The 17,052-nt window shown below is 50.3% G+C and overlaps 1 protein-coding gene across 2 annotated transcripts in view; it reads left to right on the top strand.

Moving 5' to 3' along the window:
- The window catches only part of LOC119453852 (uncharacterized), a 234,869-nt gene that overhangs the window by 12,453 nt on the left and 205,364 nt on the right, over window positions 1-17,052 (top strand). The window contains exon 2 of one of the 2 annotated variants that reach the window (XM_049666890.1): window positions 4,084-5,264. The exons of the other annotated variant lie outside the window; for it this stretch is intronic. Within the exon in view, the coding sequence (XP_049522847.1) occupies window positions 4,307-5,264 (958 nt within the window). The 5' untranslated portion in view covers window positions 4,084-4,306. The remainder of the gene's footprint in view (window positions 1-4,083; window positions 5,265-17,052) is intronic. 2 annotated transcript variants of the gene reach the window in all.

The following is a 17,052-nucleotide window of genomic DNA, read 5'->3' as shown; positions in this document are numbered from 1 at the left end:
TGGTGAGGAGTAGCGGGCTGGAGGCAAGCTCTTTCAGCCGATCTCGACCCAACACAAACCACACAGGATCCCCCACGCCGCCTAGGAAGCCGCAGCAGGCAACCTAGGAGACCCTTGAACAGAGGGTCCCACGTGAGCACTAAGCGTGACAATAAAGCTCTGACATTCATTCATTCATTCATTCATTCATTCATTCATTCATTCATTCATTCATTCATTCATTCATTCATTCATTCAATTCATTCATTCCTCTTTTCTTTTCACGAATATTTTCGCCCTCCTTCTCTTCCTCCACCTGCGACTCCTATTTGGACTTAGTCTGATACGGCCACTACGTCGAAGTCATCGTGCCATGATGAAGCGCGCCCTCTGAAATCGCGATACAGCGGTTCGCTCCGCTATACCACAAGCCTCTTTGTCCTTCGTGGCTATGATGATAGATAGGCAACGCAGCTTTTTCTGCCGTGGCAAAGCGTCAGGAACGACAAGTCGTGAGTGACGCACAATCGGGAGCTGCTCGCTCGCGCGGAGGCTGTGCTGGGGGCACCCGACGAAGCATTCGGCCTCTGCGCCGACGAGCTCGTGGTTCGGCTCCCCTGACACCGTCATGCCACCAGCGCACTGATTGTCTCTGCTGTTGTGCAGGTACGTCTTGGTACGGCACCGGAAGTTGCTTCGGCATCGTCAAACCCCCCCGAGTTCACTGTAGGACGGAGTCATTTCCAACAGGTCTCCAATTGTCTTGCGTCAGCCTGCAAATCGGCATTCTAATCTTATCTCGCCACCAAATCTTCTGCCGTTCTCACCTCCTCTGCGTTTTCCTTCCCTTGGCCCCCATTCTGTTACTCTGACATATATAGACAACCGGTTACCTGCATCGGTGTAATTTAATGATTCATTTCGCCCGATTGTATTTATTTCTTATCATCCGGCCGTTCACGGCTGGCCCGGACCGGTGATAACATGGACGGAGCGCCGCTCAGACTATTGGAAAAGAATCGTTGCATTAACCCTGCCCTGATCTTATAACGCGATCTTAAGACGCAACAGAAGGCGGGAAAAAAGTTCAGGTAAAGAAAGAGCGTCCAGCGCTCTTTTCTGTTTTGAACTTCTTTTTCCGCCCTCGGTTGCGTCTCAACATTGCGTAATAAGATGAACCAACTAGCACAGCAACAAGTGCCCTAATCTATCCATTATGTCACCTTGCGAGCTCCACTTGGTCCTCTTCAGATCAACGAACGTAACAGCCGACCGCGTTTGTCGCTCAATCCGTACCTGTTATCGTTCATCCATCCATACACGTGTTACACTTGCTACCTAATCCACGCGGTTACGTGCACTCAGGCAAGTTACCCGTCAGCTGATATGGCGTTCTGCTGTGAAGCAGGAGGTGGCGGGTTCGATTCCGTGCCGCGGTGGCCGCATTGCGATGAGGTCAGAGTGCAAAAAGGCTCATGAATTTGAGAGGTAGCTTTAGCGCGGGGCATTCTCCAATGCGGCCTATTTGAATACGTGTGAAACCCAGAAATGCTTATATGATGCAGCCTCTGGATCGATTTGAATGAAATTTGCTGCATTTCAAAGAGAAAGTTAAATTTTAGTGGCTGTAGGCAGCGGAAGTTTGATTTTAGGTTCTGGAATGTTTTTACAATATTGCCTAGAATTTGCAAGTTTTTAAACAAAATAGAAGCACGAAGTTTACAAATCCGTAGCTCTGCAACGAAAACCAATGTCACACTTGTGTAACTGCATCGGTTATAACATCTAAATTGGCCAAACTTTACATATCCATTTACATCTTACGTGAATTTGCTACAATGTTTACAAGTGTGTTGCAAAACTTGTACTCATATTATTAATGCATGGTGTACTTGAGAGCCACGTAAAATACATAAAGTTTGTCCGCTTTAGGTGTGCATGTAGCTTACAGAATTGTGATATCGTTTTCATTGCCGAATTACTAAGTTCTAAACTTGATAATTTAGTTTACTGACAATTTGTAATTTTCAGTAATTTTTATTACAAAAAAGTGCCTGCATAAATAATAAATTCGCTTGCAACTGCCACTAGATATAAGTATACTTGATACATTTCACGATAAAAAAAGAAATATTTATCAGCACACTTCACCCATTTCTGTGAACACACGAGGCTTTCACGGCAGACACCGCCATCTTTGCAAACATAACTTCACCCTGTGTTGTTTGTTCTCAGCATTTGGGCCCGTGATGAGACTACTTAATCGCTCGCATGTGTTAGAACGTGCAGTGCTTGTTTATATCTTCTTGTTGTTTTCAGTTTATACGTTTTCAAAATTGTTTGCTGAGTAGTGTATTTGAGATTATGGGATAGTTAGCTCTTAACTCCCTGCGCAGTTTCAGGATGTGAAGCCACCCAATGTGGTGGCTTAGCGGCTATGTTGTCGTGCTGCTAAGCACGAGGTCACGGGATCAAATCCTGGCCCCGGTGGACGCATTTCGACGGGGGCGAAGTGGAAAAGCCCCTGTGTGCCGTGCATTGTGCGCGAGTTAAAAAAAAAAGCCAGGTGGTCAAAGTTAACCCGGAGTCCTTCACTGCAGCGTGCCTCGTATTCATATGAAGGTTTTGGCACGTAAAATTCGAGTGTATGATTATGTTAAGGATGTTAAACCTGGTAACCTAATTAAAATAGTTATTCTATGCAGTATGGGTGCAAATTTTAAAACTAGTAAGCAATCTCATAGTGTTCTTCGTCAGTTGGCAAATAACAGTTCCCCTCTGAAGATAAGAACTATGAAGGAACATGTTTATGTTCCGCTCATGAAAAACAAACGTTATAGGTTGTTACAGCCAGTTTACTGATCACACCTTGCATTACATGGAATCGAACGTAAGGTATTCCGAACAGTGTTTTGACGCTGTCCCGTAGCAGAAAAGACTATGGTTCATTATTATTTCTTATTTTTTATCTTAGCCTGCATGACTGAGTCCCCTTCACTGCATTTAAGTGTGAAGTAAAAAATTACACCATCTTCCCGTAGTAGTATGCGAAGCAGCCATGGGGTCGACTCGAGGTAGTTTTATCAGCTGTATAAACTTGGACATGCAGCAGCACCAGCAACGCGCAGAACTGTTGTCGACGCCGTCGGCGTTTTGCCCGCGTTCGCATCGAATGCACGCGGCGTTCGTGACTGTTGCCGGTGTCTCTGGGGCGCCTACCGTCGCGCCTCTAACCTAAGCTGCTTCACATTATCGCGCGCGGAGCCGCAGGTGTTGCCATTCGTTGCGCAATCCGGAGAGGAGAGGAGCATCGGAGAGGAGAGGAGATGAGACAAGGAGAGGAGGGGGAGAAGGATGCGCATGTGCAGTACGGGTGTGGACGCCGCACGGCGGATGGGTGGATGGAGGGAGGGAGTGACATAGCCCCGACCATAAGATGCTTTGCATCTAAAAGTCACAGGGTTGGAACAGGTGCTCATGGCCATAAGGAAAGCGGGGTGTAGTCGCCATGCTTGATCTTCTAATAAGCTCTGCATACCTTGAGAAGCTCTGCCGTTTGGTATATTACTTAGGCACTGCGTACTAAGAACAATCAGCCCCACTCGTTCTTCTTCTTTTTTTTTTTTTCCTGCTCCCTTTATTTCTTATGTCATCTATATGTCCCACTGCATTTCCAAACGCCGCACGTTCTTTAAGAAATTTTTAAAGAATTTCTTCAGGTGCAAAGACGGAGGAAAGCGCGTTTTTGTCAGTTGGCAAAGTTGTTACAGTCGCTTGCTTTTATTCCCGAGTCATTGTTGCACGAGCTTTTAAACTTCACGCGTGCGTGCTGGGGCACATTATGTATTATCTGCAAACATCCGAGGGCTCAGAACGATGCTGCCATTATTCGTGGCAGTCGGTTAGCGCAGCTCTCCCCTGTGAACACCGCAGAGGGCGTTGCCTGACCTGACCCGAGTGTCGACAATCTTGACCCCGACCGTTTTGCAGGCAGGTATTACACGGATATTATGAAGCGCAGCCGAGGGACTCTGTAAGCGCGCGGTGTAAGAGTCTATATTTTTCCAACGTCGCATTACATTGCCCCGATTTATTTCATTTCAGGAAATCCAGCAGACAAGACGGCCGCGCCGGGCAGACAGCGGCCGGAGATAATGGTTCCGATACAGTCGCTCTTTCGAGGCGGCGCTCTTCGCAAGCGGCTCGACGAGCGTGGCACAAGTGGCCGGCGTGTCCGCTGACCTCCTGAGGCATAAATCACCCCAGTTCCACCAACGCGCCGCCGCGCGCGGGAATTTTTGTTTTTCTTGGTTGCACGCCGCCCACGATGAAGGCCTGCCGAACGAACGCAGCAGACGACGCACTCGCGGCCGCCGACGCAGACGACGAACCCGTTTTCCGGCCTTTGCGCCGCAATAATTGGACCGCCTTCCGAAAGAGGGGGCGACGTGCCGCACCGGACGAGACCGCACGCAGTGCCGAAGAGGAACTGAACGTAGCCGTAATTAGTCTGCCGCCATCTGACGGCGGATGCGAAAACGAAGCGTTCGATGCCACTGCGGCGGTGCAAGGAAGCGAGGAGGGCCCCTCGCAGCGCGCGCTGCCGCCGCAGCGCGATGCCAACGTCGGTGACGACAGCGAGCCGCCGACCTACGCAACCGCGCTTCTGATGACGTCACGGGCCCTCGACCTGCCCTGCGTGTGCTGCTGCCCGGTGGCGTCGCCGCGCGGCGACGCTGCGAACCACGGCGCCGAGCGCGGCGGCGTCCGGCCAGTTCCTCCGGAGAGCCGCGATGCGCGGGAGGCACCCATCCGCGAGGATGCCGTCGGCGTGAGTGGTGTCGCTTCTTCGTCGAGCGTCGCGGGACGCCCTGCAGGGCCCGGGATACGAGCGGCCACGCTGGCTCGACACCGCAACGACGTCGTGGTGGGCGCCACCCGGCTGGAGCCGGGGCCGGCCCCGCCGCCGCACCACGAAGTGCTCCCCGACATCCTGAACGCGCACCTGCCGCCGCCGTACGCTACGCTGCCTCCTCCGCCTTCGTCGTCGGCCAGGCGGCACCTACCGCCGCCGCCGAGGCTTAGGCCGCCGCGCTGCGTTGTGGATACCGAGGTGGTGGAGCCCAAGCACTGCTGCGGCGTCCTGGTCACGCAGACCGTCAGCATCCGGTGGTTCATTGTGATGATCGCGTTCGTCGGTCTGTGCTGTGCTATCGTGGGCACCGTGCTGGGTGCGCTCAAGGCGACCGGCCGCGAGCACCTCACCGTCTCCCTGCTCATGATCGGTGAGTACTCGGCTTCAATCCTTTTTTCTCATTCACCCCGCGCTGCTGCGGCGGCGGCGATTTGTAACCGAGGAGCCGCTTTGTTTTGGCACGCGAACAGCTGGAGGAGATGCTCCTCTGCTCTCCCTCCTCTTCCGGAGCGATGCGGCGACGACCGCGGCACATCCCGCGCCTCGCGCGTCACAGCTGTTGTGATGCATCAGCTGGCGAGCACTGTGTCGTGTGAACTCATCCTTGTGCGCCGCTTTGAGCGTGTCGCGTAGTACGTGTCGGTCTCGCCACTTGTTTCGTTCTCTCCAGGGTGACACTATACGTGGCGCTGTGATATCTCCGTTATTTACTTCTGGCTAAAAGAGACACAGAAGCTGATTAGTAATAACAAAGAAATAATGAACTACGACTTTTGCGGATCGTTATTTTGCATTCGAAGGGACTTAGCGACAGTTGGAACTAGATTTGTCTGCTGTTGCTGTGCCGACCAATGGCGTAGACAGAGTTCTTTTTTTTTTTTTTTTTTTTTCGGGGTAGGGGGGTATTGTAGGCTGGGGAAGACCGCATACTAACAGATTTCGGGGGGTCACGTGCCCGGTATGCCACCCCCTGGCAACGCCACTGGTGCCGACTGTGTAGTGTTGGTTGTCCTCCCAATGCTCACTTTATTCCCGTTCTTTTCTCTCCGCATTCGCATTTTATTTCTTCCGGCAGCCGCAGCAAAACGTTGGCACTCTCCTCGCACGAAATTCGTGAACTCACTCGGCTCTGGGGATATCGTGTTGAACAACTCGGTCCAGGCTGGTCGCCTACGTATTCATAATCGCCCGTCGATGTCGTTCAAACATGGAAAAAACCTCCTGAACGCCTTACGTTGTTGGGTTACCATTCGTCGCGGCATAGGTCACGTACGTTATTCACGGTGAGAATCAAACGCGTCGCGCAATTTCCATAGAACCCCGTCCGTCAGCCAGAGTTTTGCGCGCCTTCTCTCCCCGTCGCGTGTGTGCTCGATTTCAAATCCCCCCCCCTGGCTTTCCTTCGTGGCAGAACGAAGGCGCTCGCGAATCCTCCACCGCGGTGAGCGAGCCAGCGATCGGGGGGGGCCAGGCGGTCGACGTCGTCGAAGCGGCGGCGGCTGCTGCTGCCCTATTTGAGGCCGGCGAAAAAGCCTTGGCGAGAAACTAGGACGGGCCCTTCCGGATTCTGCCAGCCGCCGCCGCCGCCGCGTGGATTCAACGACGACTGCTGGCCGGTTCGCTGTGGTCGCTTTTCTCGCCGCTGCATCTCTTGCCGTTCGACTCGCCCGTGTACAGCGTTACGATCGAAACTCGCAACGGAACTGAGAGAACGCGTTCTTTTAGCCGAACGAACTGGAAGACGCAGACAGGACCAGAACGACCGCTATCAACTATAGTAGCTCACTTTCAAAAACGACGATATTATGTGTGCGCTATCGGCGTGAATTGAAACGCGGACGAATGAAAACAAGTTAAAGCACCTAGTTTGTGTAATTACGTGGGAGTGCGATAATGCAGTCGGTTAAGGCTCGTTCACACTAGGCCGACACGACACCGATTTAGGTCTGCACACGGGTGGCGACAGTAGTTTGCAGGACGGCAAACGCTGTGGCCAACGGTTTAAAGGAAGGCAACGCTCTCGCCAACAGTCGGCAGACCAAAATCGGTGTGCCAAGCGTACGTTTTGGAACCTGAACGGAGCCGCAGTTGCGAGCGTAAGCAAAGCTGAAAGCGATAACGAAGTATCCTACCCCCGTATTCAGAAATGCAACTTCGCTTCAAGTCCGTGCTTGACTTGAATTAAGTAACGCCTATTGTGAACATGCCCTGGACGTTCATTGCGTTTGCTTCGGCGTGTTCACAATAGGCGTCACTTAAGTCAAGCACGGACTTGAAGCGAAGTGGCATTTCTGAATACGGGGGCTAGTCGTTTTCACCTTGTTCGCACTTACGCTGGTAACAGGCGTAACATGAAAGCACCAAAAGCCGTGCAAGGCAGGTCACGCATGCGCGCTTGAAACACGCTGCGGAGATTATTTTCTGTGCGTGTGACGAGGATACTGACGTCACGCGCGCAGTTATCGCGTTTCTCTTGTTATGCCGTACGCCCGATTCCTTGCGGATAACTTCGAAGAACGCGTGTTGCTGCAAAATCTGGTGTGCGCCCTCACCTTCGCCAATGATCGGCTATAGACAATTTCTTTCGCGGCTGCAAAATGCATTAACTCAATCCGAACCAACTAGGCCAGCTAGCTTATTTCACTTGGCGGCCGCGTCGAAACTGGGCTCGCGTTAAATGCCACCCAGAACGTGTCTGCGGTATACGTTGCCTTCTGTTCTGGCCTGATGGACCTTTCTTCCGGCACTTGTAATTTGTCCCACTTTTGTTGACGTTCTCGACTCGCGGCGTGAATTCTTTCCGGCTTTCTTGATCTTCGGTGTGGCGCGCTACAACGCACGTTCAGACGCGTTTGGTGTGTGCTTGTAGTTTCTAGATATTGTACGCGTGCTCGAAATGTGAAGTTATCGAATGCGAATAATCTGTACGCAATCGGATACGGAACATTCTTCTACCGAAGAAGAAAGCTGGTATGAGTGAAAGAGGAAAAAACGGGGAATCTAAATGACGCCCAGCTTGTTTCAGTTGGCTATAGAGGGTAGCAGCACCTGATGACGCGAGCACGTACTCAACAAGGGACTCTACTTGTCTATTCGGCGAGGAACGTTGCCTACGCCAAACCCCGGGATAGGGTGTGCATAGAAAAGCTTCGCTCGAAGACATACAAACGATGGGACATAATTCTGTCGATAGACTCGACGATATATTTGGGAATCCGTACGACTGAGCAGGGTTGGAAATCGGCAAAAAATGAAAGCTCACTACAGTTCGCTTGCAACGAGCAATGAAGCAGCCCTAGGTTTATATACATTAAAATTTTCGAATGGCAGGAACACTCCAATATTCGCAGTAAGTCATTATATTTGGCCATAACCTAATATTAGGCAGGGATATGAATCACTTTTCGATAATTCAATACTGTCATTCGAAGAAACAGTAGATTCGTATTCAAAATGTCGAGTATTTGCCCTTTCGTCGGCGTAATGCTTCGGAGGTTGTGATTGGGATGACCTACTGCCTATTTATCTTTACGGCATAGCGCGTAATTTCCGTTTTGGAAAAGTCATTTAAGCTTCGGTTGTTCGAAGCAAATTTCAATAGCCGCTGAAGCGTTTTCTGACGGGGCACATCCGGGAACTTTATTTCCTGCGGTGCATGAACGTGAACTAATATAGATTAGCATGGTGCGAGAACATTTTGGTAATAATGGCATAGCAGGAAAAAGGCCCTAGGCGGTTGCCGACGTAAACAGCGTGGAGCCACTAATTAGTTAATCTACGAATAGTGATTTCTGTGACCGAATCGAATACGACGGAGTAAAGGGCCAGAAGCGAATCGAATATCGAACACTTTTGAAATAAGAAGCAGCCATTTTCAGAATTGTTAAAAACAATGTTCAAATCGTTATGTTCACAAGGTTAGCAAGTTTCCGGCCATTCCTTTCCAAGACTAAATCCAATAGTACACCATATGATTCCTTATTCGAAAGTTTCGAATATTCGCACACCCCTAGTACTATTCAGAGTTAATCCGATGAGTGGACACAGGTGCTGGATCTATAAATTGCTCGAAACAATGCCCGCTGCCGAAATTTCCGGAAAATTCTTGCTCCCTAAGTGACTCAGAGTTCTTTAGTAAGTGATGATCACTGTGAATGGTATAAAACGCATTTTGCTTTAATTTTGTGATTTATCTGTGCGCAGTCGTCGACGGGAAGTATTCGAGAATCGAAGAGTTACTATATTCGATTCGGTCCTCGAATCGAATCCGATAATATTCGATTCGGCATTCAGAAGTTTCGAATATTACACACCCCTAATTCAGACAATATAAACTAGAAACTTCAGTGACTCACGTTCGATGTTCTTGTCCGTCTTTTGTTTCTGGGCTACTTGTAAGTATGTGCTAGTATTTTTGCATGCTAAAGTCCCTTTAGCACTCAAATGATAAGTCACTTCACCCGATAAGTCAAATAGCGTAGCCGAAAGCACGCCTGTAGCTTTGAACCTTTCAAGTTCGACCGCACTTAACCTTGCCTATATACTTGTACTATTTTATCATGTTTGTAACTATATTTGCGGCTATATCCTCTAAACGAGCAGCGATCACTCTAGACATTTATGCGCTATTATGTTTTTGGATAGAATGCGCGACAACTGGTTGATTTGGGAGCACACAATATTGGCACCATTTTGTCCGCGAAACCTGCAGACATCGGGCGGAAGAACTTTTTTTTTTTTTTTTTTTTGTCCTTTACTAATATACGTTTAATATTGTTCGTGGCATGTGTGTCGTTTCGGCGGATCACTTTATGCAATTATGTGACACTGCCACAATTAGCTATTTTAGCCACTTTAGCGCCACTGCACCGCGGTATAGCTCAGTGGCTGTACGGCGCTGTGCTGCTCAGTAAAAGGTCGACCCTGGCCGTGGCCGCCGCATTCCGGTGGAGGCGGAATGCGAGAGAACGCGTGAGCCAGTTGGTCAAAATTAATTCGCAGTCCCCCCCAATACGGCGTCTCTCGCAATCAGATCGCGGTTCTGGCACGTGAAGCCCCAGAATTTATTTTGATTACTTTAGGGCCAGTGTTTGCAATAGCGGAATTGAAGTATAGGGGTAGTTGAGAAAAAAAAATTGTGCTAAATGTACTGTGATTTAAAAGAAAATGTAACTCGTCGGAAAAGCGGGAAATGTAGGAAATTTTCCAACACCCTGCGAATGCCGGTGCGCATTACTAGAAGTTGTCGATCGGGCCGCTATAGTTGGCGAAAGACCCCCGTGGCTCGGCCGCATAACGGATCTTCCTTTACTATTCCCAGCGCGCGAGCCTTGTTTCAAGTTGCGCAACGTTTCGCGATCTCCACTCCTGTATAACTCGCGCGTATACTCGTCTTGTAACGGTTTCGAGCTGCTTCGAGGATTCGGTTGCGAAAAGCCAAGCCGCACATATACGCGCGCTGAATATCCCATAACCTTACCTTATCTTCGGCGAAGTTCGAAGTGCCTGTCGTGGCGTATGCGCGAATCCCTTAGCGTTCGCTTCATCGAACGCCGAGTGGCGGGGTGGGGGGGTATTACGCGCCCGGAGGAATCGTGGAAGGACGAGGAAGTCCGGTCGTTGCATACATTAGCATGTAATTACCGGCGGCGCTGCCGCGTCTCCCCCCGTCGGTGGCGGCGTTGCGAAACAGGGCCGCGGTGCACGCCGCGATGTGTGCAAGTCTCGGAGCGCGAGTGTTGGGACTACGTGACTGGTCGTACAACTCGTGGCCATTAAAGGCGCACCGAGTGGTATTTTTCAACTTGTATCACTTCTTATATCCGGGGCACGCGAAGTGCTCTGTCCCTGCGTCGATGTGCACTGCGTGCCCGCCATCTGCTTCGGACGTGCTCTGGGACAAACTCTGCGAGAGTGCACAGTCAGCCACAAAATATTACGGACCACGAAATCTGAGAGAAAGCCGAATATCTCCGCAGGCTCACAACGCAGCCTGGTATTTGCATTTCGGGCCTCGACTAGAATACTATAAAATGCTAGCAACGTTGTCGTATGCAATTTTACTGGCTACTGCTACAGGCTGCTCGGGAATCGAACGTTTTCTGAGATTGCGTGGTCCGTAAACTTTTGTGGTTCGCTCTACTTGGGGGTGTGAAGTTGAGGAGCCACCAACCAGAAGACTGCGAACGATGATCGATGGAGAAAACAGTTAAGAAGTTGCTTTTGTATAGTATTTGCGTGAAACGGGACTCGATGCTTATATGTCATTTCACTCCGACGTTATGCCGCGTGGCAGCCCAGCCAAATGAAAGACAATTGCAGAAGTTTTACCACGCACTTCTCGCGTATAAAAGGATCACATTTGGCAAAATATATGAAGGTTGGCAAACGCTTACATGATGTATTAATTAGATAATAAAATTGCTCTCGATATAACGGAACTAGCGACATCGACATTATTGTGACGCCATCTTGCAGGTCAAAATTTCGCAGCGACTTGCAGGAATAAACCTATGTACGATGGCATGTATAATAATAATAAATAATAATAATAATAATAATAATAATAATAATAATAATAATCCAAGTGTGCCCCTTTCTTCTGGTTGCGTTAGCTGTGGCAGGAGCAGCGATAGCAGGAACAGAGCGATGACGTCATGAGGCATCGGCCTCCTTGTTACCGACACCGAAAGTGGCCTGCTCAAAGCAGCATTGTATCACAGTAAGTTATTTAGGGCGCTTTGACAGTTGCCGGCAAATCGTTCTGTAGTTGATAGGTCGGTGACCTTGATTTACGCTACTATCCAATCGCAAAATCAAGGTACATACAAGATGTCGTGTCAGTATTCCTTTAAATCAAGAAAGGAAGGAACAATCCCGGAAAGCGTAGCGCATACCTTGTCCAGATGTATATATATAGGACCGCTGGTTAGCGTTTATCTCAGCTCTATACGGGGTATAGGTGAGTCTGGAAAAGAAAACATACATAATAAAGGAGGATACGGAATGGGACCGCGATGCCGGCTGGAGGTATACCGCGGCGTGTCGTTTCTATTTTCCGCCTCATTAGCGCTTTATTGAAATCCGAGCACGTAGACCCCCTCCCCAGCTGGTTGGGGACTTGACCGCGGCGGCGTGTGCTGGGCCGTCGTGCGTTAGCGGTGTGAACACCGGCGCATAAAACGGCGCTTTGCTGCATGCGTCGCACGTGCGCGGGCGGAATTCCTGCCAGCTTTTCTTTTTCTTTTGCTGCTTTTTTGCGCCGGTTAGATGCGCCTCGGAAACGGGTGTGCTCCGTGCACGTGCACTGTATAGTGTTGCGAGTATGCGGGCCAAATGCACCGCGCTGTTTAGTAAAGTAACTGTGGCGCGCTAATTGTGAGGGGTTCAACGCCCCATAGTTTTGCACTCGGGGATTACGAGAGACTGCGCGTGTGGGGCCTGGACATGTTTCCGGCATAATCTGGCCACCCTGGGACTCACTTAACCTGCATCACCTTCAGCGCAGCATGGGAAATCTTGGGAGGCCACGGAATTTGCTGGCCTCGTATACTGGTCCGCTTGATCGAGCTTGTAAAGAACGGGCGTGGCACATTTTGTCCTTTTGACGGTACTTTTCGAGTTAATTTCGGTGCAGTCATTAAAGAAGAAAGACGCTATAACGTTGTAAATTAAACCTAATTTATCCTATGCTCGTTGCAAAGTGATTGAAGAAAAGTGGTGTGCAGCGCTGTTATCGCAATTGCGGATTTGTCGCAATTTGTATTGTTATTTGGTCATTGAAATCTCCTCGACTGGTGGCGAACAAGCATGCCTTGTAAGGTCCCGTGGCGCACACTGGATTACATTGGTAAAACGTGACAACGGACTACGAATGACAGTTTTGGCAAGGACATACTGAGGTTGCTACGAGGAGAGAGTAGTACCAAGATGGAGTAAAGGCACGACACAACGAGACGCTGCTTGTCCCCCGTATGCTATATGGGTGTAGCAAGCAGCCCACCTAAAACCGAATCTTCGCATCCCGAGGCAGCGTTGTACAGAGTTCTGATCATCCTCGACAAAGTGCTTATACCGGCGCCGGTGCATATCAGTCTAAGAATTTTACATAACTAAGGACGCTGTTTTCTCCCGTGGCTTACACCGCTATTATACATAAAATTTATCGCACTCGACAGCGAGCTCAAACTACACCTGCGGACTGAGAAGCCGCGGTTGGAAACTGATATAATTCTGACCGACCTGAAGCGCGCGCAAATGTCTGAACCGACAGTTCGACCAACGATAGGTATTAAAATTTACTTCATGCAGTTCTCGCTCGGGTCGCCTGCCGCAGCTATCATCATCTTTACGTGACGCAGGAAGCGGCCAAAGAAGAAAACTTCATCCGTCTTTTATGAAGTGAGAAGTTCATACTTGCGCATTTGTACGAAAATAAGACAAAATCGAATAAAGAAAGGAAAAATTCTTGCATGCAGTTATTGGCAACATATCGAACGTTTTTTCTCGTGAGGTGCCCCCCCCCCCCCAAAAAAAAAAAAAAAAAAAAATCGGAAGTATCCCAGGCAGTAACATCGTTCTTCCAACTTCTTAAATTTACAATCGCAACGGTGTTTAAATGTGGCCACAAAATATTGAAGGCCATTTTTGCGGGCCACCAAGGCGATCGATAAGCTTACGGAGCATGTTCCAAAGATACGGGACGGGGTGCTAACGCCAGCTGGATGCGACGCGTAGTCATTTGCGAAATATCAGCTGCGACTCCAAATTGACAAGTGACGTCATTATAGAGTACATGATGCTCAGATTTCTAGGATTGGGCTCGGCGTTTGTGTTTTTGAACTGTGTCGCATGCTTGTGTTAGAAGAGTTCTGCTTCCTGCAGAGATCATTGGACCAGAAATGGTTAAAAGGTGAGGCTCTTAGCCGTGGGAGAAAGCGAGCACCCTTTATGCGCCACAAGGGAGTTGAAATGTCTCGCGATGCGGTTAAAAGTGCCGGCCGCGAGTGCATCGTTCGGGTCCTTCCAGACAGCGGCGGCTCGCATCGAACGTGTATACGCTGCAGACAACAGACACCCCCTGAGATCTGTTGAAGGTGAGGAGGGGGGTGAAGCAGGTTTGTGGGATGCTGGTCTTCCCTGCCGGCCGTCCCTTCTCAGCACTCCTCCTGCCGTATAATGCCGGTCTCTCGGCGTTCTGGAAAACAAGGCCACACACTTGGCGAACGAGGCCGGCCGGCCCGGCGCGCCGTCCTGGCTGCCTTGCGAGAAGCGAGCGAAAGGCCGCACGGCAGAAGGCACCACCACTTGCCTGTGTACACGTGCTACAGCTGTGCCCGCGTATACCGAGAACGTCGGCGTCGGACGCATTTAACCGAGAAACATTGCGATTCCCGATTTTGCGCCCAGGCGGAGGAGGAGACTGCCTTCGATCGATTGGCGGCTGTCACGAACGTCGCCAGCGTTGCTGTTTTCTTCCGATACGTTGCAGCCTCTGCGTCTGTATAGACAGGCTGCGAGTATTGACTGACAGAACGAGCAGACAGCAATGCGTTGACACTTGTGCTCTTCTTCGCCCTTTCTCCCCGTTGAGCAATAATCTTTACCGGTAACTTCTGAAAATGGACCACTCACGTCTTTCTTGCCTTACCCGCCACGGTGACTCAGTGGCTGTGGTGGTCTAGGAGGTCTTGGGTTCGATGTTTGACTGTGGCGGCCGCGTTCCGATGGGAACGCAATGTAAGAAAAAATGGTTATAATAAATAAAACAGAAAGAAAAAAAATCTCGTGTGTTTAAGAATCAGGTGGACGTTAAGGAACTCCCGGTGGTGAAATCATTACGGAGACCCCCCCCGCCCTCCTCTATGGCGTCCGCTATAGCCCGTGCGTCGCCTGCGGACTATAAAGCCAGTGACTTGATTGCCAGTTTTTTTTTTTTTTTTTTTTTTTTTCCTGAAACGTTCGACGTGGAAATTAACCCTTCCGCGGGACGGTGCTTCCTACTTTCTTCGTTCGTATCGCTGTAGCCCGCGCGGTCCCGCTGATGACGCAGGCGCCGTCTTCGTCGTCGAAAGTTATGCGGCGCCCAATTCTCTTCGGCGGCGGGGCGCGCAATATCGACGACGCCACCTGCTCGTCTAACGAGAGCAGCTCGCGCTAATTGCGAGCTGTCGTTCGTCAACCCTTTTTTTTTTTTTTTTTTTCTGCAGGCGCCAAGTCTATGCGCGAAGCTGCAGCTCTGCGCCGCTAGTCGGTTTATTACACACGTTGTAAACACCCTGCGCGCGCGAGGGCCGCCGCTGCCGGGAATTGAGTCGCGCTCGTGACGAGAATATGCGCGCCCATCTGGCGACTCCCCGCCCGTTAATTGATGATCGCGGTGCCCGGCTGTCTGAGCGCAGCTCTCGCGGGGTTAATTCGTTCAGTTTTCGGCATGCGCCGTCGGACGCGTTGTGTTCTGAGTCACGTGGTCCACTTTTTTCGGGGCAACTGATCGACAGGCCGCAATTTGCGTCCAACCCACAATGGGCTACCTGGAAACGGCGATGGCTGATAGGGTGAGAGAGGGAGGGGGAGTCCCGCGAAAGCGTGCTCCGCTGACTTGTACGTATAGTGCGGTGCGTTACAGTTCCCCCGGGTTCGATCACGTGACACGTCCGATTCCCCGGCGCTCCAGCAAACCATTGTCGCGACTCGCGAAATGTCTGAGGCGAGTGGTGACGTCACCTCACCGCAGGTGAGAGTGACGTACGGTGAAGTTAGTTAATTTTTGGAAAAGAGCAAAACAAGAAAGTTCTATAGGTGGAGAACCAGCACGGGATGTCTTTACTCGGCGTCTATCGACAGCTCTTTAGCTTTGAAGAGTGACGTGCACGAGGCTCATTGAGTTTCAGCTGTTGAGCAGTTTCCTTGTTTTATTCATTTATTTATTTTCTCCAGCACACTCGATGTGTAGCGGTATTTTGTAGCACGCCCCTGTCTTAGGTAACAACAAAGTCTTACTAGGTAGATGTGCGGCCATGGTGTCGTTGCAGAATGAATTCGTTAGATTCCCATCAACCATCGCTGTGTAGGACTCGGTTCGGTTACTGTTGGTGTTTCTTCGTTTCTTCAGTCGTGCCAGTAGGATAACTCGAATGCCGACCGCATCATTTTGATATGTTTAGTAAACTGTAATGTTACTTACAGACATGTTACTCACTGTTGTACACACGTATCGGCGCTGCTGCCGCATTTTAAGAACATTCACCCGGGCTGCTCAGCATGTTTACGCGAACAACGGCTGCGTATGCCTTTAGCCTAATTTTGCAGCTGTGGTTCAAAGCCCTGCATCAGTAGAGCGAGCGCCAAACATGCGAACACGTAAATACATGCCGCGCATGCTGGCATCAAGAGCTGCGTTGCCTACTTCGATGTGGGCGTTTCCATTTTTTGTATTGCTAAATCTGGGCTGTACTGACAGCAAACACTTTGTGACCTAATTAATTTCTCTTTAATGTGGGCGTTTATTACGCACGTCTCTTCATCTGTATATCATCATCATCATCCTACGTTGCGCGATCCTCATCTTCAGTTGTGTGTGATCATCATCATCGGGTGTGTGCTTATGCTGGTTCGCTGCCGAGTACTCGGGCCGAATAAACGTCGTGCCAACAGAGACGCCATAAGTGGTGGAGTTGCTCTTCGATCCTCAGTCGTCTGCCCGCTCAGTCTACCCCCTGGAGCTACGTTCAGGCCGCCGCTTGGGCCCACTGTCCGCTAGCATGTCTGAGGACGCACCACCTCCACTTCTACCGCTACCGTTCTGACACCACCAGCCACCCTTACATCCTCAGCAGCCACCAGCGTGATCCCCATTCTTTCGCTGGTCTTCGTGAAGAAGATGTGGAGGACTGGCTCGACGACTACGAGCGAGTCAGTTCCGCTAATCGTTGGGACGACCTTAACAAGCTCCGCCACGTCTCCTTCTACCTGACGGGTGTGGCGAAGACATGGTTCTTCAACCACGATCGACTTTACTGACTGGGCTGCCTTCAAGCAGCGGCTGGCGCCAAGTATTTGGTACACCGGCCGTTCGTTCTACCATCGCAAAGAAACCCTCGATACTCGCCAACAACAGCCAGGCGAGTCTTACACATCGTACATAGAGGATGTTCTTT

The sequence above is a fragment of the Dermacentor silvarum genome, chromosome 5, assembly GCF_013339745.2.
Source record: "Dermacentor silvarum isolate Dsil-2018 chromosome 5, BIME_Dsil_1.4, whole genome shotgun sequence".
Classification (NCBI taxonomy): Eukaryota; Metazoa; Arthropoda; class Arachnida; order Ixodida; family Ixodidae; genus Dermacentor; species Dermacentor silvarum.
This window is presented reverse-complemented; position numbering and strand designations above follow the sequence as displayed.